The 21,484-nt window shown below is 47.3% G+C and overlaps 1 protein-coding gene across 1 annotated transcript; it reads right to left on the bottom strand.

Moving 5' to 3' along the window:
* Positions 1-7,307: 7,307 nt before the first annotated feature.
* Positions 7,308-8,843, bottom strand: LOC124035313 (C-X-C motif chemokine 11-1-like). Its single transcript, XM_046348776.1, has 4 exons — positions 8,659-8,843; positions 8,332-8,458; positions 7,810-7,902; positions 7,308-7,335 (listed from the first exon to the last, which is right to left on the bottom strand). Exons 1-4 carry the CDS (start codon positions 8,726-8,728, stop codon positions 7,323-7,325), a joined length of 303 nt encoding a protein of 100 aa, XP_046204732.1. The 5' UTR covers positions 8,729-8,843; the 3' UTR covers positions 7,308-7,322.
* Positions 8,844-21,484: the final 12,641 nt, after the last annotated feature.

Here is a 21,484-nt window from a genome sequence, read left to right as displayed (position 1 = left end):
AATAACGGAACCGAGAAAAGTAACGGAGGAGACATGAAAAGAGCACTTCTCAGCCTTTACGTAGAGACAATTCTCTAAAAGGCGCTGTAGAACACGTCGAACGTGCTGAACATGAATCTCGAGTGACGGAGAAAAAATCAGGATATCGTCAAGATAGACAAAAACAAAAATGTTCAGCATGTCTCTCAGAACATCATTAACTAATGCCTGAAAAACAGCTGGCGCATTGGCGAGACCGAACGGCAGAACCCGGTACTCAAAATGCCCTAACGGAGTATTAAACGCCGTTTTCCACTTGTCCCCCTCTCTGATGCGCACGAGATGGTAAGCGTTACGAAGGTCCAACTTAGTAAAGCACCTGGCTCCCTGCAGAATCTCGAAGGCTGATGACATAAGGGGAAGCGGATAACGATTCTTAACCGTTATGTCATTCAGCCCTCGATAATCCACGCAGGGGCGCAGAGTACCGTCCTTCTTCTTAACAAAAAAGAACCCCGCCCCGGCCGGAGAGGAAGAAGGCACTATGGTACCGGCGTCAAGAGACACAGACAAATAATCCTCGAGAGCCTTACGTTCGGGAGCCGACAGAGAGTATAGTCTACCTCGAGGAGGAGTGGTCCCCGGAAGGAGATCAATACTACAATCATACGACCGGTGAGGAGGAAGGGAGTTGGCTCGGGACCGACTGAAGACCGTGCGCAGATCATGATATTCCTCCGGCACTCCTGTCAAATCGCCAGGTTCCTCCTGAGAAGTAGGGACAGAAGAAATGGGAGGGATGGCAGACATTAAACACTTCACATGACAAGAAACGTTCCAGGATAGGATAGAATTACTAGACCAATTAATAGAAGGATTATGACTTACAAGCCAGGGGTGACCCAAAACAACAGGTGTAAACGGTGAACGGAAAATCAAAAAAGACATAGTCTCACTGTGGTTACCAGATACTGTGAGAGTTAAAGGTAGTGTCTCAAATTTGATACTGGGAAGATGACTACCATCTAAGGCAAACATGGGCGTAGGCCTGTCTAACGGTCTGAAAGGAATGTTATGTTTCCGAGCCCATGCTTCGTCCATGAAACAACCCTCAGCCCCAGAGTCAATCAAAGCACTGCATGTAGCACCCGAACCGGTCCAGCGTAGATGGACCGACATAGTAGTACAAGATCTAGATGAAGGGACCTGAGTAGTAGCGCTCACCAGTAGCCCTCCGCTTACTGATGGGCTCTGGCCTCTTACTGGACATGAAATAACAAAATGTCCAGCAACTCCGCAATAGAGGCACAGGCGGTTGGTGATCCTCTGTTCCCTCTCCTTATTCGAGATGCGAATCCCTCCCAGCTGCATGGGCTCAGTCTCAAAGCCAGAGGGAGATGGTTGCGATGCGGAGCAGGGAAACACCGTTGATGCGAGCTCTCTTCCACGAGCCCGGTGACGAAGATCTACCCGTCGTTCTATGCGGATGGCGAGAGCAATCAAGGAGTCCACATCTGAAGGAACCTCCCGGGAGAGAATCTCATCCTTAACCACTGCGTGGAGTCCCTCCAGAAAACGAGCGAGCAGCGCCGGCTCGTTCCACTCACTAGAGGCAGCAAGAGTGCGAAACTCAATGGAATAATCCGTTATGGACCGTTCACCTTGGCATAAGGAAGCCAGGGCCCTAGAAGCCTCCTCACCAAAAACTGAACGGTCAAAAACCCGAATCATCTCCTCCTTAAAGTTCTGGAATCTGTTAGAGCAATCAGCCCTTGCCTCCCAGATAGCTGTGCCCCATTCTCGAGCCCGGCCAGTAAGGAGTGAAATGACGAAAGCAACCCGAGCTCTCTCTCTAGAGTATGTGTGGGGTTGGAGAGAGAACACAATCTCACACTGCGTGAGAAAGGAGCGGCACTCAGTGGGCTGCCCGGAGTAGCAAGGTGGGTTATTAACCCTGGGTTCAGGAGGCTCGGCAGGCCAGGGAGTAACAGGTGGCACGAGACGTAGACTCTGGAACTGTCCAGAGAGGTCGGAAACCTGAGCGGCCAGGTTCTCCACGGCATGACGAGCAGCAGACAATTCCTGCTCGTGTCTGCCGAGCATGGCTCCTTGGATCTCGACGGCAGTGTAACGAGCGTCTGAAGTCGCTGGGTCCATTCTTTGATCGGTTCCTTCTGTCATGCAGGTGAAGGAGGACCCAAACGCGACTTTAACAGAAACAGAGTTTATTAATGTTCAAAACCGAATAACTGAAATCCTCTAGATTAGTAGAGGGGAAAACAACTGGAGAAGCGGCCACAGACTGCAGGTCGCTTCGGGTAGGCGCAGGCCGTAGTCAACTGAGACACCTGCTCACACGCAGCGTCTGAAGAAGGCACAAAACACGACAGGACAGGGTGATACACAATCACGGCAAAAAACACGACAGGACAGGGCGAAACGCAATCACAGCATGGAATACAAAACAAGGAACCGATGGAACAGGAACGGATAACAAAGGAATAAATAGGGAGTCTAATCAGGGGAAAGGATCGGGAACAGGTGTGGGAAGGCTAAATGATGATTAGGGGGAATAGGAACAGCTGGGAGCAGGAACGGAACGACAGAGAGAAGAGAGAGCGAGAGAGTGAAAGGGGGGAGGGGGAGAGAGAGGGATAGAACCAAACAAGACCAGCAGAGGGAAACGAATAGCATGGGGAGCACAGGGACAAGACATGACAATAAATGACAAACATGACAGTGCAAAGCTGATAGAGACATACCCCAAGCGACTTACAGCTGTAATCGCAGCAAAAGGTGGCGCTACAAAGTATTAACTTAAGGGGGCTGAATAATTTTGCACGCCCAATTTTTCAGTTTTTGATTTGTTAAAAAAGTTTGAAATATCCAATAAATGTCGTTCCACTTCATGATTGTGTCCCACTTGTTGTTGATTCTTCACAAAAAAATACAGTTTTATATCTTTATGTTTGAAGCCTGAAATGTGGCAAAAGGTCGCAAAGTTCAAGGGGGCCGAATACTTTCGCAAGACACTGTAGCTCCAACCTATTGTTAGTTACCCATTCTAAAACATACTGGAGCTCTATGTTAAGTGTCTCGGTAACAGCCGACTTGTATACTGTTGAGTCATTAGTGTACATAGACACACAGGCTTTATTCAAGGTCATTGGAAGGTCATTTGTAAAAACAGAAAACAATAGTTGCCCTAGCCGGCTGCCCTGCGGTACACCACATTCAACTGAATTTGCATGAGAGACAATTCCATTATCAATAACCCTCTGTGTTCTATTAGATAGGTAACTGTGTTCTATTAGATAGGTAACTGTGTTCTATTAGATAGATAATTCTGTCTTCTATTAGATGCGATACTCTGTGTTCAATTAGATAGGTAACTCTGGGTTCTATTAGACAGATAACTCTGTGTTATATTAGATAGGTAACTCTGGGTTCTATTAGATAGCTGGCTCTCAATCCATAATAAGGCACAGGATGCACATTTTTTCAGCAATATATAACGATCAATGACATCAAAAGCTGCACTGAAGTCTGTAAGAACTGACACTGGAGTCGAGAAGCAGGTATGGAGAATTATCATTTCATTTTGCATAGACATGGAACAGGACAGGAACAGCGTCTGAACCTGTTAACACAATGACACACAACAATTAATGCAGAAGAGGGGAACAGAGCTGGTGAACAGACAGATGTAGGGGAGGTAAAGTCCAGGTGAGTGCAATGAATCACTGATGAGCGTGACGAGGGAAGCAGGTGTGAGAAATGATGGTGGCAGGAGTGCGTAGTGCAGGGCAGGGAGGGAGAGCGTAGTGCTGAGCAGGGAGAGAGAGCGTAGTATAGGGCAGGGAGGGAGAGCGTAGTGCTGGGCAGGGCAGGGCAGGGAGGGAGAGCGTAGTGCTGAGCAGGGAGGGAGAGCGTAGTATAGGGCAGGGAGGGAGAGCGTAGTGCTGAGCAGGGAGGGAGTGCGTAGTGCAGGGCAGGGCAGGGAGGGAGGGAGAGCGTAGTGCTGAGCAGGGAGGGAGAGCGTAGTATAGGGCAGGGAGGGAGAGCGTAGTGCTGAGCAGGGAGGGAGTGCGTAGTGCAGGGCAGGGAGGGAGAGCGTAGTGCAGGGCAGGGAGGGAGAGCGTAGTGCAGGGCAGGGAGGGAGAGCGTAGTGCTGCGCAGGGAGGGAGTGCGTAGTGCAGGGCAGGGAGGGTGAGCATAGTGCAGGGCAGGGAGGGAGAGCGTAGTGCAGGGCAGGGAGGGAGTGCGTAGTACTGCGCAGGGAGGGAGTGCGTAGTGCAGGGCAGGGAGGGTGAGCGTAGTGCAGGGCAGGGAGGGAGAGCGTAGTGCAGGGCAGGGAGGGAGAGCGTAGTGCTGGGCAGGGAGGGAGAGCGTAGTGCAGGGCAGGGAGGGAGAGCGTAGTGCAGGGCAGGGAGGGAGAGCGTAGTGCAGGGCAGGGAGGGAGAGCGTAGTGCAGGGCAGGGAGGGAGAGCGTAGTGCAGGGCAGGGAGGTAGAGTGTAGTGCTGGGCAGGGAGGGAGAGCGTAGTGCAGGGTAGGGAGGGAGAGCGTAGTGCAGGGCAGGGAGGGAGAGCGTAGTGCTGGGCAGGGAGGGAGAGCTTAGTGCAGGGCAGGGAGGGAGAGCGTAGTGCAGGGCAGGGAGGGAGAGCGTAGTGCTGGGCAGGGAGGGAGAGCGTAGTGCAGGGCAGGGAGGTAGAGTGTAGTGCTGGGCAGGGAGGGAGAGCGTAGTGCAGGGTAGGGAGGGAGAGCGTAGTGCAGGGCAGGGAGGGAGAGCGTAGTGCTGGGCAGGGAGGGAGAGCTTAGTGCAGGGCAGGGAGGGAGAGCGTAGTGCAGGGCAGGGAGGGAGAGCGTAGTGCTGGGCAGGGAGGGAGAGCGTAGTGCAGGGCAGGGAGGGAGAGCGTAGTGCAGGGCAGGGAGGGAGAGCGTAGTGCAGGGCAGGGAGGTAGAGTGTAGTGCTGGGCAGGGAGGGAGAGCGTAGTGCAGGGTAGGGAGGGAGAGCGTAGTGCAGGGCAGGGAGGGAGAGCGTAGTGCTGGGCAGGGAGGGAGAGCGTAGTGCAGGGCAGGGAGGGAGAGCGGGAGCAGGCGTGAAAAAGGAGGCAGTCCCAAGCATGTTGAGTGCCCTTCCCTATAAGCATGTTGAACGTCTGTTGTTAATTTGTTTTCTGTCAAATAACTTTGTATTTGATCAAATACAATTTTTTTCCAAAAGTTTGCTAAGCATGTGTAAAAGGCTGATTGGTTATCTATTTGAACCATTAAATGGTTAATTAAATTAATTAACGTATCATTAATTAAATAACGGGGTTATATCCTGGGGCTACCGGTACCGAGTCAATGTGGAGGCTATATACAGGGGGTACCGGTACCGAGTCAATGTGGAGGCTATATACTGGGGCTACTGGTACCTTAGTCAATGTGGAGGTTATATACAGGGGGTACCGATACCGAGTCAATGTGGAGGTTATATACAGGGGCTACCGGTACCGAGTCAATGTGGAGGTTATATACAGTGGCTACCGGTACCGAGTCAATGTGGAGGCTATATACAGGGGGTACCGGTACCGAGTCAATGTGGAGGCTATATACAGGGGGTACCGATACCGAGTCAATGTGGAGGTTATATACAGGGGCTACTGGTACCGAGTCAATGTGGAGGTTATATACAGGGGCTACCGGTACCGAGTCAATGTGGAGGCTATATACAGGGGGTACCGGTACCGAGTCAATGTGGAGACTATATACAGGGGGTACTGATACAGAGTCAATGTGGAGACTATATACAGGGGGTACTGGTACAGAGTCAATGTGGAGACTATATACAGGGGGTACCGGTACAGAGTCAATGTGGAGGCTATATACAGGGGGTACCGGTACCGAGTCAATGTGGAGGCTATATACAGGGGGTACCAGTACTGAGTCAATGTGCTGGAGTACAGGATAGTCGAGGTAATTTGTAAGTTGACTATGCATTGATACTAAACAGTGGGTAGGAGCAGTGTAAAAACAATGTAGATAGTCAGGGTGGCCATATGAATAGTTGTTCAGCAGGTTTATGGCTTGGGGGTAGAAGCTATTAAGGAGTATTTTGGTCCCAGACTTGGTGCTCCAGTATTGCTTGCCGTGCGGTAGCAGAGAGAACAGTCTATGACTTGGTTGACTAGAGGGATTTGGCAGTTCTAACAGTCAGTTTCTTGATGGGCGCATGACACAATTGCGTCTCGGAGCTCTACGGCTTGGTTTTTGCTCTGACAAGCGTTGTCAACTGTGGGAGCTTATATAGACAGGTGTGTGACTTCCCAAATCATGTCCAATCATATGAATTTACCACAGGTGGACAATCAAGTTGTTGAAATATCTCAAGGATGATCAATGGAAACAAGGATGTACCTGAGCTCAATTTAGAGGAAAAGAGGTCAAATAGAGCAAGAAGTAGAGTCAAATGCTTCTTTTTTAATTTAATATAAAACCTGAGAAATACATACATATATTACATTACATAATAAAAAAGTATATTTACATGCTTTTTATTTTTTCCATTGGAAATGCTAGAAATGTCACTCAACTAGTAAGTCATATTATGTAACAGATACTGACTTTGTACATTTAAAAAACAACTTTCTAAGTGCCATTCAACAGTGTAAACATATATTTAGGCTGTCTTCAGGCAGTCTTCAGGCAGTCTTCAGGCAGTCTTCGGGCAGTCTTCGGGCATTCTTCGGGCAGTCTTCGGGCAGTCTTCGGGCAGTCTTCGGGCAGTCTTCGGGCAGTTTTCGGGCAGTCTTCGGGCAGTCTTCAGGCAGTCTTCAGGCTGTCTTCAGGCGGTCTTTCGGCAGTCTTCAGGCTGTCTTCAGGCGGTCTTCAGGCAGTCTTCAGGCAGTCTTCAGGCAGTCTTTAGGCAGTCTTCAGGCTGTCTTCAGGCAGTCTTCAGGCAGTCTTCAGGCAGTCTTCAGGCAGTCTTCAGGCTGTCTTCAGGCGGTCTTCAGGCAGTCTTCAGGCAGTCTTCAGGCAGTCTTTAGGCAGTCTTCAGGCTGTCTTCAGGCAGTCTTCGGGCAGTTTTCGGGCAGTCTTCGGGCAGTCTTCAGGCAGTCTTCAGGCTGTCTTCAGGCGGTCTTTCGGCAGTCTTCAGGCTGTCTTCAGGCAGTCTTTAGGCAGTCTTCAGGCAGTCTTCAGGCAGTCTTTAGGCAGTCTTCAGGCAGTCTTCAGGCAGTCTTCAGGCAGTCTTTAGGCAGTCTTTAGGCAGTCTTTAGGCAGTCTTCAGGCAGTCTTCTTTGCATTCCTCCAGCTCTCTCTCTATATCGAGTTCTCATCTGAACTGGTGTCATTCATTTCACTGCACACTCCTGAAAGGAAAAACAATCATTATCCATATATCATTAGTACATATATCATTACTACATATATCATTAATACATATATAATCTACATATAGTAATATACATATTACTGATATAATGCTGATGTACTTATATAATACTGATATACTGATTTACTGATATTGTACTGATATAATACTGATATAATGATGTACTGATATAGTACTGATTTACTGATATAATACTGACATACTGATATAATAATGAAATACTGATATAATACTGATGTACTGATATAATATTGAAATACTGATATAATACTGATGTACTGATATAGTACTGATGTAATACTGATGTACTGATATAATACTGATGTACTGATGTAATACTGATGTACTGATGTAATACTGATGTACTGAGTATTGCTCTGTTGAGAAAGATGCATATGGATCAGTTAGTGTGTATTGAATCTGTAATGAAGTCTACATATGTTGTCCTCACCTTCGGTTTTTCATTATTTTCTCAATGGTTTTCTTGGCAAATGGAGCCTCTGGATTCAGACACTTCTTCCCTTCTCCGTTCTTCAGAGTGACACTGAATATACATGGAGAGAGAGTCTACTGTTAGAAGTTAGCCTTCACCACTTTCCAACTGAGCATATAGAGAAATAATATTATCCTACTAGCAGGTGTACACATAAATAGCAACATTTACCATTGTGTCCATCTACTGAGCTGGTCACAATATGCACTGATATTAATATGGTACAGACAGACAGACAGACAGACAGACAGACAGACAGACAGACAGACAGACAGACAGACAGACAGACAGACAGACAGACAGACAGACAGACAGACAGACAGACAGACAGACAGACAGACAGACAGACAGACAGACAGACAGACAGACAGACAGACAGACAGACAGACAGACAGACAGACAGACAGACAGACAGACAGACAGACAGACAGACAGACAGACAGACAGACAGACAGACAGACAGACAGACAGATTTCTTACATGATCTCCATGTTCCTGCAGGAGTGGCTGGAGGTGTACACCTCGAGCTTCTCAATGTGAAGAGGTTTAACGTGGTTCACCAGTCCATTCAGACACTGGCACCGAGCTTTAGAATGACCCACCTGGCCTGGAGATGACAAGAAAGGTTTATGGCAGGTTTGGTTATGGCATTATTGCAGTTAAGAACTAAACTCTTCAGTCAGAAATCAAACCTATTATTTTACTACACATCTCCCAGGCTTTGCAAGTCAATTCATATGCTACAGATTTCTAATAAAGATGTCAACGATATTAGAAATATAATTCAAGATATTTCAGAGATGTTACCTTCAACATTGGCCAGGAGCAGACAGGCCAGGAAGCTGATGAGGACCGTTGATGTCATCGTGTTGGTCATGGATACGGCTTCTTCAGTTTCTTTCAGAGTCTGGATGGACAGCTCAGTCAAGTGATAGAAGTTGTGAACGGAGGAGAGAAGTGATAGAAGTTGTGAAAGGAGGAGAGAAGTGATAGAAGTTGTGAAAGGAGGAGAGAAGTGATAGAAGTTGAGAATGGAGGAGAGAAGTGATAGAAGTTGTGAATGGAGGAGAGCTTGGCTTGTATTTATACTGAATTCCATGCCCTCTCTGGCAGTCATCCAATGAGAATGGGAGGAAGATGAAAGCGGGAGTTTTTCCCTTTTCCCTGCTTCTCCTTTCACACTAGACATCTTGTTTCTCAGAAACACTCTCTGACAGTGAACAAGGAGGCATGTTGAAGGCAGGGGGAAACAGCCTCTCTGACAGGGAACCAGGAGGCATGTTGAAGGCAGGGGGAAACAGCCTCTCTGACAGGGAACCAGGAGGCATGTTGAAGGCAGGAGGAAACAGCCTCTCTGACAGTAGACCAGGAGGCATGTTGAAGGCAGGGGGAAACAGCCTCTGACAGTAGACCAGGAGGCATGTTGAAGGCAGGGGGAAACAGCCTCTCTGACAGGGAACCAGGAGGCATGTTGAAGGCAGGGGGAAACAGCCTCTCTGACAGGGAACCAGGAGGCATGTTGAAGGCAGGGGGAAACAGCCTCTCTGACAGTGAACCAGGAGGCATGTTGAAGGCAGGGGGAAACAGCCTCTCTGACAGTAGACCAGGAGGCATGTTGAAGGCAGGGGGAAACAGCCTCTCTGACAGTGAACCAGGAGGCATGTTGAAGGCAGGGGGAAACAGCCTCTCTGACAGGGAACCAGGAGGCATGTTGAAGGCAGGGGGAAACAGCCTCTCTGACAGGGAACCAGGAGGCATGTTGAAGGCAGGGGGAAACAGCCTCTCTGACAGGGAACCAGGAGGCATGTTGAAGGCAGGGGGAAACAGCCTCTCTGACAGGGAACCAGGAGGCATGTTGAAGGCAGGGGGAAACAGCCTCTCTGACAGTAGACCAGGAGGCATGTTGAAGGCAGGGGGAAACAGCCTCTCTGACAGGGAACCAGGAGGCATGTTGAAGGCAGGGGGAAACAGCCTCTCTGACAGTAGACCAGGAGGCATGTTGAAGGCAGGGGGAAACAGCCTCTCTGACAGGGAACCAGGAGGCATGTTGAAGGCAGGGGGAAACAGCCTCTCTGACAGTGAACAAGGAGGCATGTTGAAGGCAGGGGGAAACAGCCTCTCTGACAGGGAACCAGGAGGCATGTTGAAGGCAGGGGGAAACAGCCTCTCTGACAGGGAACCAGGAGGCATGTTGAAGGCAGGGGGAAACAGCCTCTCTGACAGGGAATGACCTACTCCATAACCGTACAGGGTTTGAATTACAGGGGGGGTTACATAATAGAAATATCAATGTGAGCCCCCTCCATATCAACATCTTGCCACCATCAAAACTCAATGTATAGATTGAACCCTTTTCACCTACAATATCTAAACAGTAAAAGGGAAGCCTGTTGGAGGCATGATATGATCCAAGCTGGTTGAGCAGCACTGAAGAGGACCTTGCATTGCATGACCAAATCCTCCCTGATATTCTGTTGAATGAGAGACAACTATACATTTTCCTGAGAACTCAAAAGACGAATCTCATGTGCAAATACATTCTGGCTATGTAAAAATGTCAAAATGATCCTTATCAAATGAACACTATGCAGGGAGTTGGTAACAGCTCCCCAGTAGCTGTACAATATAACACAAATACCATAAAACAAATGCAATATTGTGTTTGTGTTAGTAGATTCTTAATAATGGATAAAAGTACAAGGTTCATTGTATCAATCTGGTATATTTATAACATGAATTGATTCACCTAATCAATAAGAGGACTGTGTTAATTGTAGACTACTGTAGAATAACTGACTGGGAGAGAAGCAGATTCTGTGGAAAGGTTCCCGTTTCCAGAAAAGAGGTTTAGGTGTCCTTTTGAAAAAAGGCCAAATGAAAGTGAAACTGAACTTGAATACAGACCGAGTTCCCTCCTTCTTGAAGGAATGTAGTTTCAGTTCTGGACTTTCCCTTTCACCTCTTACATCTGGTTGGTTTAAATCAAAATCAAATCAATCTTTGTTTGTCACATGCGCCGAATACAACAAGTACCTTACCGTGAAATGTTTACTTTACAAGCGCTTTTTTTCCAATACCTCACAAAGATGGGCACTGATTGGTTAAAAATAAAATTAAAAAAGCAGACACTAAATATTCCTTTGAGCATGTTGATGTTATTAATTACACTTTGAATGGTGTATCAATACACCTAGTCACTACAAAGATACAGGCGCACTTCCTAACTCAGTTGCCAAAGAGGAAGTAATCCGCTCAGGGATTTCCCCATGAGGCCAATGGTGATTTTAAAACAGTTACAGAGTTGAATGACTGTGAAAGTAGAAAACTGAGGATGAATCAACAGCATAGTTACTCCACAATACTAACCTAAATGACAAGAAGAATGTCTGTACAGAATAAAATATGTTCCAAAACATGCATCCTGTTTGCAACAAGGCACTAAAGTAAAACTGCCAAAAATGGGGCAAAGAAACAAACTTTTTTGTCCTAAAAAAAAAGTATATTTGGCGCAAATACAAGACATCACTGAGTGTCACTCTTCATATTTTCAAGCATGGTGGTGGCTGCATCATGTTATGGGTATGCTTGTCATCGGCAAGGATTTCAAATGAAACGGAAAAAAGCAAAGCACAGGCAAAATCCTAGTGGAAACCCTGTTTCAGTCTGCTTTCCACCAGACACTGGGAGACACATTCACCTTTCAGCAGGACAATAACCCAAAACACAAGGCCAAATGTACACTGGAGTTTCTTACCAAGACGACATTGAATGTTCCTCAGTGGTCTAGTTACAGTTTTCTTATTTATCATTCATTTCTACTGGCCACGAAATAATCATCTGAAACACAGCAAAGGCGTCCAACAAATTTGTAGAGTCACAAGCTTGATGTAGTCATTCCGTGTGAATATGGGACCAACTACTTTACTTTTTACTACTTTAATACACACATAAGTGAATTTGTCCCAAAACTTTTGGTCTCCTAAAATGGGGGGGGTCTATGTACAGCCATTCAACTCTGTAACTGTTTTAAAGTCACCCTTGGCCTCGTGGTGAAATCCCTGAGTGGTTTCCTTCCTCTTTCTCAACTGAGTTAGGAAGGACGTCTGTATCTTTGTAGGGACCGGGTGTATTCATACACCATCCAAAGTGTAATTAATATCTTCCCCAGGCTCAAAGGGATATTCAGCGTCTGTTTTTTATTTATTTTCTACCAATCGGTGCCCTTCTTTGCGAGGCTTTGAAAAACCACCCTGGTCTTTGTGATTGAATCTGTGCTTGAAATTCACTGCTTTACTGAAGGACCTTACAGATACTTGTATGTGTGGGGTACAGAGATGAGGTAGTCATTCAAACATCATGTTAACCCATTTTATTTAACACAGGATGAGTCTGTGCAACATCCATTTTGGAAAAAGTCAAGGGGTGTGAGTACTTTCTGAAGGCACTGTATGTATGTGGTTACTGATGAATAACTAATGCTTTAATGACTTCCTCAGCTCAAGTGGATCTGTTCAAAGTCTGAGGGTGGTTTAAACCTTCCTAATTCTAAGGGTGGTTTTACATCTCCCTAAGTTTGAGGGTGGTTTTAACCTTCCTGAGTCTGAGGGTGGTTTTAACCTTCCTAAGTCTGAGGGTGGTTTTAACCTTCCTAAGTCAGGGGGTGGTTTTAACCTTCCTAAGTCTGAGGGTGGTTTTAACCTTCCTAAGTCTGAGGGTGGTTTTAACGAAATTATAGATAACTAAAATGTTCCCTTAATCCAGTAAAAACACATGCAAGAGACAAAAATTCACAAATTCTACAGCACAACAACAGAGTGATGTCCTAAGTGTAAAACTAACAATGACTCAATAATCCATGCCTTCTGGGAACGCAATCAAGTCCAGAAAGTTATGGGCGGAGTTAGAATGTTGGCTGTTAGAAGTATTACAGTGTAAATGTAAGGTCTGCATATTTCAAGACATTATATGAGGGGGCGGGGTGATGCCTGATGGGTTGGACGACACTCTTCTAGTCAATTGTCATGAAAAAACATATACTTAAAAACTGAGAACAGGTGGGTCTGGACAGGTAGGTCTGGACAGGTAGGTCTGGACAGGTGGGTCTGGACAGGTAGGTCTGGACAGGTGGGTCTGGGTATGTTATCTTTTGTATGTTTTGTTTTGTGTTGTTTAAAATAAAATTAAAATAACAATAACAATAAATGAGAGTGGTGCTCTAACAACAATTATTATGTAGTCAAACTTTGACCAACAAATAGGAACCCAGTAGCTTAGACTTGATGTCCATTTTGAAACAGAATAGAATGAATGGTCATTGACCCAGTCCTCCTGACCCAGTCCCCCTGACCCAATCCTCCTGACCCAGTCCCCCTGACCCAGTCCTCCTGACCCAGTCCCCCTGACCCAGTCCCCCTGACCCAGTCCCCCTGACCCAGTCCTCCTGACCCAGTCCCCCTGACCCAGTCCTCCTGACCCAGTCCCCCTGACCCAGTCCTCCTGACCCAGTCCCCCTGACCCAGTCCTCCTGACCCAGTCCCCCTGACCCAATCCTCCTGACCCAGTCCCCCTGACCCAGTCCTCCTGACCCAGTCCCCCTGACCCAGTCCTCCTGACTCAGTCCTCCTGACCCAGTACCCCTGACCCAGTCCTCCTGACCCAGTCCCCCTGACCCAGTCCTCCTGACCCAGTCCCACTGACCCAGTCCCCCTGACCCAGTCCCCCTGACCCAGTTCCCCTGACCCAGTCTTCCTGACCCAGTTCCCCTGACCCAGTTCACCTGACCCAGTCCCCCTGTCCCAGTTCACCTGACCCAGTCCTCCTGACCCAGTCCCCCTGACCCGTTCCTCCTGACACAGTCCCCCTGTCCCCTGACCCAGTCCCCCTGACCCAGTCCCCCCGACCCAGTCCTCTGACCCAGTCCCCAGCCCAGAGCACCAAACAGAATAGTTAGTGGGTTCGTAGTGGCCTAGCATGTATAATAATATGAATATTAATAATAATTTACAGTAACATACCGTAATACTGCTTAGCAGAAACGTTTAGCCAAAAGATAACATTTCACCATTTTACCTCCCTGACCCAGCCTAGGGCCTAGGATAGACATCTGTAACCACTGGCTCTGACTGACTGGCTCTCTGGCTCTGACTGGATGGCAGTGTTGTGTATTCCTCGATGCCCAAAAATGTACCAAGAAAATTTGTATTTTTTATTCTATCTTTTGTCTCTCTCGTATTTCATAAAATGTCCTTCAATTCACAAGAGGCTGAATTTATCTAACAGGAGAAAGCATCCCAGCGAGCGAAACAGCCCCCCTCTGTCTCTGTATACGTAGCACATCTATCTGATACTGTCTGGTCATAAAGAGTATGACATTGTTGCCGCCATGTAGCATTGAATGCAAGGGAAGCCGGTGAACATATGACCTGCCTTCTTAAAAAAAGTATCAAATAATAGCCAATCGGTGTTGAGCTAAACAGAGTGAGCTCAACTGTGATTGGTCGTGGCGCACCAACAACAACAAAAAATGTCAAGGGAAGCCAGTTTGGATTTGGCTTCAAACCAATCACATCACAAACCAAACATCATTATTGACAACAACAAAAAACATATTTTTGCATCTCGTCTTGTTGTTTTTCCTCCAGCCCTGGGTGTACAGACGCTCTTCTATCTGCATGGTGTGCTGCCAACCAATACCTAAAATGGAAGCGAACACAGTTCAGACACACTCTTCAGAGGACCACAATGCAAATACACAATATATACAAAAGTATGTGGACACCTTCAAATTAGTGCATTTGGCTAGTTAAGCCACACCTGTTACTGACAGGTGTATAAATTTGAGCACACAGCCATGCAATCTCGATAGACCAATACTGGCAATACAATGGCCTTAATGAAGAGCTCAGTGACTTTCAACGTGGCACCGTAAATAGGATGCCACCTTTCCAACAAGTCAGTTAGCCTTTTGCTAGAGCTGCCCTGGTCAAATGTAAGTGTTGTTATTGTGAAGTGGAAATGACTAGGAGCAACAACGGCTCAGACACGAAGTGGTAGGCCACACAAGCTCACAGAACGGGACCGCCGAATGCTGAAGTGTGTAAAAGAATGTCTGTCCTCAGTTGTAACACTCACTAACAAGTTCCAAATTGCCTCTGGAAGCAACGTCAGCACAATAACTGTTTGTCGGAAGCTTTATGAAATGGGGTTTCCATGGCCAAGCACCCGCACACAAGCATAAGATCACCATGCCAATCGTCGGCTGGAGTGGAGTAAAGCTCACCGCCATTGGACTCTGGAGCAGTGGAAACGCGTTCTCTGGAGTGATGCATCATGCTTCACCATCTGGCAGTCCGATGGACGAATCTGGGTTTGGCAGATGCCAGGACAACGCTACCTGCGCCAATGCATAGTGCCAACTGTAAAGTTTGGTGGAGGAGGAATAATGGTCTGGGGCTGTTTTTCATGATTTGGGCTAGGACCCGTAGTTCCACTGAGGGGAAATCTTAACGCTACAGCATAACAATGACATTCTAGACATTCTATTATATTATTATTATTATATTATATATTAGACGATTCTGTGCTTCCAACCTTGTGGCACAAGATTGGGGAAGGCTCTTTCCTGTTTCAGCATGACAATGTGCCCGAGGTTGGTGTGGAAGAACTTGACTGACCTGCACAGAGCCCTGACCTCAACCCCACTGAACACCTTTGGGATGAATGGGAACGCCGACTGCGAGCCAGAGGCCTAATCACCCAACATCAATGCCCGACCTCACTAATCCTCGTGGCTGAATGGATGCAAGTCCCAGTAGCAATGTTCCAACATCTGGTGGAAAGCCTTCCCAGAAGAGTGGAGGCTGTTATAGCAGCAATGTTCCAACATCTGGTGGAAAGCCTTCCCAGAAGAGTGGAGGCTGTTATAGCAGCAATGTTCCAACATCTGGTGGAAAGCCTTCCCAGAAGAGTGGAGGCTATTATAGCAGCAATGTTCCAACATCTGGTGGAAAGCCTTCCCAGAAGAGTGGAGGCTGTTATAGCAGCAATGTTCCAACATCTGGTGGAAAGCCTTCCCAGAAGAGTGGAGGCTGTTATAGCAGCAATGTTCCAACATCTGGTGGAAAGCCTTCCCAGAAGAGTGGAGGCTATTATAGCAGCAATGTTCCAACATCTGGTGGAAAGCCTTCCCAGAAGAGTGGAGGCTGTTATAGCAGCAATGTTCCAACATCTGGTGGAAAGCCTTCCCAGAAGAGTGGAGGCTATTATAGCAGCAATGTTCCAACATCTGGTGGAAAGCCTTCCCAGAAGAGTGGAGGCTATTATAGCAGCAATGTTCCAACATCTGGTGGAAAGCATTCCCAGAAGAGTGGAGGCTATTATAGCAGCAATGTTCCAACATCTAGTGGAAAACCTTCCCAGAAGAGTGGAGGCTATTATAGCAGCAATGTTCCAACATCTAGTGGAAAACCTTCCCAGAAGAGTAGAGGCTATTATAGCAGCAATGTTCCAACATCTGGTGGAAAGCCTTCCCAGAAGAGTGGAGGCTATTATAGCAGCAATGTTCCAACATCTGGTGGAAAGCCTTCCCAGAAGAGTGGAGGCTATTATAGCAGCAATGTTCCAACATCTGGTGGAAAGCCTTCCCAGAAGAGTGGAGGCTATTATAGCAGCAATGTTCCAACATCTAGTGGAAAGCCTTCCCAGAAGAGTGGAGGCTATTATAGCAGCAATGTTCCAACATCTGGTGGAAAGCCTTCCCAGAAGAGTGGAGGCTATTATAGCAGCAATGTTCCAACATCTGGTGGAAAGCCTTCCCAGAAGAGTGGAGGCTATTATAGCAGCAATGTTCCAACATCTGGTGGAAAGCCTTCCCAGAAGAGTGGAGGCTATTATAGCAGCAATGTTCCAACATCTAGTGGAAAGCCTTCCCAGAAGAGTGGAGGCTGTTATAGCAGCAATGTCCCAACATCTGGTGGAAAGCCTTCCCAGAAGAGTGGAGGCTATTATAGCAGCAATGTTCCAACATCTAGTGGAAAGCCTTCCCAGAAGAGTGGAGGCTGTTATAGCAGCAATGTTCCAACATCTGGTGGAAAGCCTTCCCAGAAGAGTGGAGGCTGTTATAGCAGCAATGTTCCAACATCTGGTGGAAAGCCTTCCCAGAAGAGTGGAGGCTGTTATAGCAGCAATGTTCCAACATCTGGTGGAAAGCCTTCCCAGAAGAGTGGAGGCTGTTATAGCAGCAATGTTCCAACATCTGGTGGAAAGCCTTCCCAGAAGAGTGGAGGCTATTATAGCAGCAATGTTCCAACATCTAGTGGAAAGCCTTCCCAGAAGAGTGGAGGCTATTATAGCAGCAATGTTCCAACATCTGGTGGAAAGCCTTCCCAGAAGAGTGGAGACTGTTATAGTAGCAATGTTCCAACATCTAGTGGAAAACCTTCCCAGAAGAGTGGAGGCTATTATAGCAGCAATGTTCCAACATCTGGTGGAAAGCCTTCCCAGAAGAGTGGAGGCTATTATAGCAGCAATGTTCCAACATCTGGTGGAAAGCCTTCCCAGAAGAGTGGAGGCTGTTATAGCATCGAAGGGGGGACCGACTCCATATTAATGACCATGATTTTGGAATTAGATGTTTGACAAGCAGGTGTCCACATACTTTTGGTCACATAGTGTAAGTTGCAATAATTTTGTTACAACCATCACCATCACTCATTCATATATCTTTATGTACATATTCTTTATCCCTTTACACTTGTGTGTATAAGGTAGTAGTTTTGGAATTGTTAGCTAGATTACTCAATGGTTATTACTGCATTGTCGGAGCTAGAAGCACAAGCATTTCGCTACACTCGCATTAACATCTGCTAACCATGTGTATGTGACAAATAACATTTGATTTGATTTGAACCTTGATGATTGTAAATACAGTGTTTACACTTCTGCTGAATTGTGTAGTTATTTAGCAGATATCTTGAAGAAGGTTTAACCTTCAATGATCACAATACCTGCTGGCCATAGCCGTATATGTAAGAGATAAACAATGATGACGATACCTGCTGGCCATAGCCGTATATGTAAGAGATAAACAATGACCACGATACCTGCTGGCCATAGCCATATAGGTAAGGGATAAACAATGATCACGATAAACAATGATAAACAATGATGACGATACCTGCTGGCCATAGCCATATATGTAAGAGATAAACAATGATCACGATACCTGCTGGCCATAGCCATATAGGTAAGAGATAAACAATGATCACGATACCTGCTGGCCATAGCCATATACGTAAGAGATAAATAATGATCACGATACCTGCTGGCCACAGCCGTATATGTAAAAGATAAACAATGATGACGATACCTGCTGGCCATAGCCATATAGGTAAGAGATAAACAATGATCACGATACCTGCTGGCCATAGCCGTATATGTAAAAGATAAACAATGATGACGATACCTGCTGGCCATAGCCGTATATGTTATGCAGGTGAATGAGGACCCAAAAGCAACTTGGCGAAAACAGAGTCTTTAATCCAGTAAAGTCAATTTACAATCATAAGGCATAATTCCACTCGTAATGACGAGAACAGACTGGAGACTCGATCAAGAACTGCAGGTTGCCTCGGGAAGGCACTTGAACGTAGCAGACTCAGACACCTGCTCACCACGCAGCATCTGAGGGAAACACGACACGACAGGGCGATACACAGACACAGCACGGTGAACAATAGACAAGGATCCGACAAGGACAGAAGTGGAAAACAAGGGGAGAAATAGGGACTCTAATCAGAAGACAAAATAGGGAACAGGTGTAAAAAGACTAAATGAGTGAGTTAGGAGAATGAGGAACAGCTGGGAGCAGGAACGGAATGATAGAGAGAGGAGAGAGAGGGAGGGGGAGAGAGAGGGATAGAAAAAGGGAACGAACCTAATAAGACCAGCAGGGGGAAACGAACAGAAGGGAAAGCATAATGACAAGACAATATATGACAAAACATGACAGTACCCCCCACTCACCGAGCGCCTCCTGGCGCTCTCGAGAGGAACACTGGCGGCAACGGAGGAAATCATAGATCAAACGGTCCAGCACGTCCCGAGAAAGAACCCAACTCCTCTCCTCAGGACCGTAACGAAAAACGATAAAAAGGAAACTAGGGTACTACTCTAAAAAAAAAAAAATGAGACACGGGTAGAGAACTGAAAGCTTTAGAGCAAACAGGACCAAACAGGCCAGGAGAGTAACAACTAGGGACAGACTGAGACACAGCAAGGGCAGGAACAAGAACAGGAGAGATGCGATGGCAGGGAACAGACTGAGACCCAGCAAGACCAGGAGCAGAAGCAGAAAAAAATTTACCAGACCTCTTCTCCGCGCAGTCCGAACACGCAGCCACGAAACGGCGCGTGTCACGCTCCTGAGTAGGCCACCAAAACCGCTGGCGAATAGAAGCAAGCGTACCCCGAACGCCGGGATGGCCAGCTAACTTGGCAGAGTGAGCCCACTGAAGAACAGCCAGACGAGTAGAAACAGGAACGAAAAGAAGGTTACTAGGGCAAGCGCGCGGCGACGCAGTGTGCGTGAGTGCTTGCTTAACCTGTCTCTCAATTCCCCAGACAGTCAACCCGACAACACGCCCAACAGGAAGGATCCCCTCGGGATCGGTAGAAGCCACATCATAGTTACGTTCCGACGGTGACAGGCGATGAGAAAAATACGCACAAGGGTGGACCCCATCGTCAGTATCGGAGCGCTGGGACAGAATGGCTCCCACGCCCACCCCGACGCGTCAACCTCAACAATAAACGGTTTAGTGACGTCAGGTGCAACAAGGATAGGAGCGGATGCAAAACGCTTCTTGAAGAGATCAGGACAACAATCATACGACCGGTGAGGAGGAAGGGAGTTGGTTCTGGACCGACTGAAGACCGTGCGCAGACCATGATATTCCTCCGGCACTCCTGTCAAATCACCAGGTTCCTCCTGAGAAGAGGGGACAGAACAAACAGGAGAAATAGCAGACATTAAACACTTCACATGACAAGAAACGTTCCAGGAAAGGATAGAATTACAAGACCAATCAAAAGAAGGATTATGACACACTAGCCAGGGATGACCCAAAACAACAGGTGTAAAAGGTGAACAAAAAATCAAAAAAAAAGAAATGGTCTCACTATGGTTACCAGATACAGTGAGGGTTAAAGGTAGTGTTTCATATAATATACTGGGGAGAGGACTACCATCCAAGGCAAACATGACCGTGGGCTCCCTAACTGTCTGAGAGGAATGTCATGTTCCCGCGCCCAGGCTTCGTCCATAAAACAGCCCTCTGCCCCAGAGTCTATTAATGCACTGCAGGAAGCTGCCGATCCGGTCCAGCGTAGATGGACCGGTAAGGTAGTACATGTACTTGACGGAGAGGACCGTCTAGTAGCGCTTATCAGTCGCCCTCCGCTTACTGATGAGCTCTGGCCTTTAACTGGACATGAAATGACAAAATGACCAGCGGAACCGCAATAGAGACAGAGGCGGTTGGTGATTCTCCGTTCCCTCTCCTTAGTCGAGATGCGAATACCCCCAGCTGCATGGGCTCAACACCTGAGTCAGTGGGGAAAGACGGTAGTGTCGGAGAGAGGGAGACACAGTTAACGCGAGCTCTCTTCTATGAGCTCGGTGACGAAGATCTACCCGTCGTTCAATGCGAATAGCGAGTTCAATCAAAGAATCCACGCTGGATGGAACCTCCCGAGAGAGAATCTCATCCTTAACCTTAGCGTGGAGTCCCTCCAGAAAACGAGCGAGCAACGCCTGCTCGTTCCAGTTACTGGAGGCAGCAAGAGTGCGAAACTCTATAGAGTAATCCGTTATGGATCGATTACCTTGACATAGGGAAGACAGGGACCAGGAAGCTTCTTTCCCAAAAACTGAGCGATCAAAAACCCTTATCATCTCCTCTTTAAAGTTCAGATAATTGTTAGTACACTCAGCGCTTGCCTCCCAGATAGCTGTGCCCCACTGCCGAGCCCGACCAGTAAGGAGTGATATGACGTAGGCAATCCGAGCTCTCTCTTGAGTATGTGTTGGGTTGGAGAGAGAACACTATATCACACTGGGTGAGAAAGGAGCGGCACTCAGTGGGCTGCCCAGAATAACATGGTGGGTTATTAACCCTAGGTTCCGGAGGCTCGGAAGAACCGGAAGTAGCTGGTGACACGAGACGAAGACTCTGATACTGTCCTGAGAGGTCGGAGACCTGAGCGGCCAGGGTTTCAACGGCATGCCGAGCAGCAGACAATTCCTGCTCGTGTCTGCCGAGCATCGCTCCCTGGAACTCGAGAGTAGAGTAGAGAGAATCCATAGTCGCTGGGTCCATTCTTGGTCGGATCCTTCTGTTATGCAGGTGAATGAGGACCCAAAAGCAACTTGGCGAAAACAGAGTCTTTAATCCAGTAAAGTCAATTTACAATCATAAGGCATAATTCCACTCGTAATGACGAGAACAGACTGGAGACTCGATCAAGAACTGCAGGTTGCCTCGGGAAGGCACTTGAACGTAGCAGACTCAGACACCTGCTCACCACGCAGCATCTGAGGGAAACACGACACGACAGGGCGATACACAGACACAGC

The sequence above is a fragment of the Oncorhynchus gorbuscha genome, linkage group LG05, assembly GCF_021184085.1.
Source record: "Oncorhynchus gorbuscha isolate QuinsamMale2020 ecotype Even-year linkage group LG05, OgorEven_v1.0, whole genome shotgun sequence".
In the NCBI taxonomy this organism is placed as follows: Eukaryota; Metazoa; Chordata; class Actinopteri; order Salmoniformes; family Salmonidae; genus Oncorhynchus; species Oncorhynchus gorbuscha.
Note: the sequence above shows the minus strand (reverse complement) of the source record. Positions and strands in the feature narration are given on the sequence as shown.

Coding starts and splice junctions, on each gene's coding strand:
- LOC124035313 (XM_046348776.1), bottom strand. CDS start 8,728: ATGACCAACACGATGACATCAACGGTCCTCATCAGCTTCCTGGCCTGT. Junction 8,459..8,658: donor GCTCCTGGCCAATGTTGAAG/GTAACATCTCTG, acceptor TGTCATCTCCAG/GCCAGGTGGGTCATTCTAAA. Junction 7,903..8,331: donor TGCAGGAACATGGAGATCAT/GTAAGAAATCTG, acceptor ATGTATATTCAG/TGTCACTCTGAAGAACGGAG.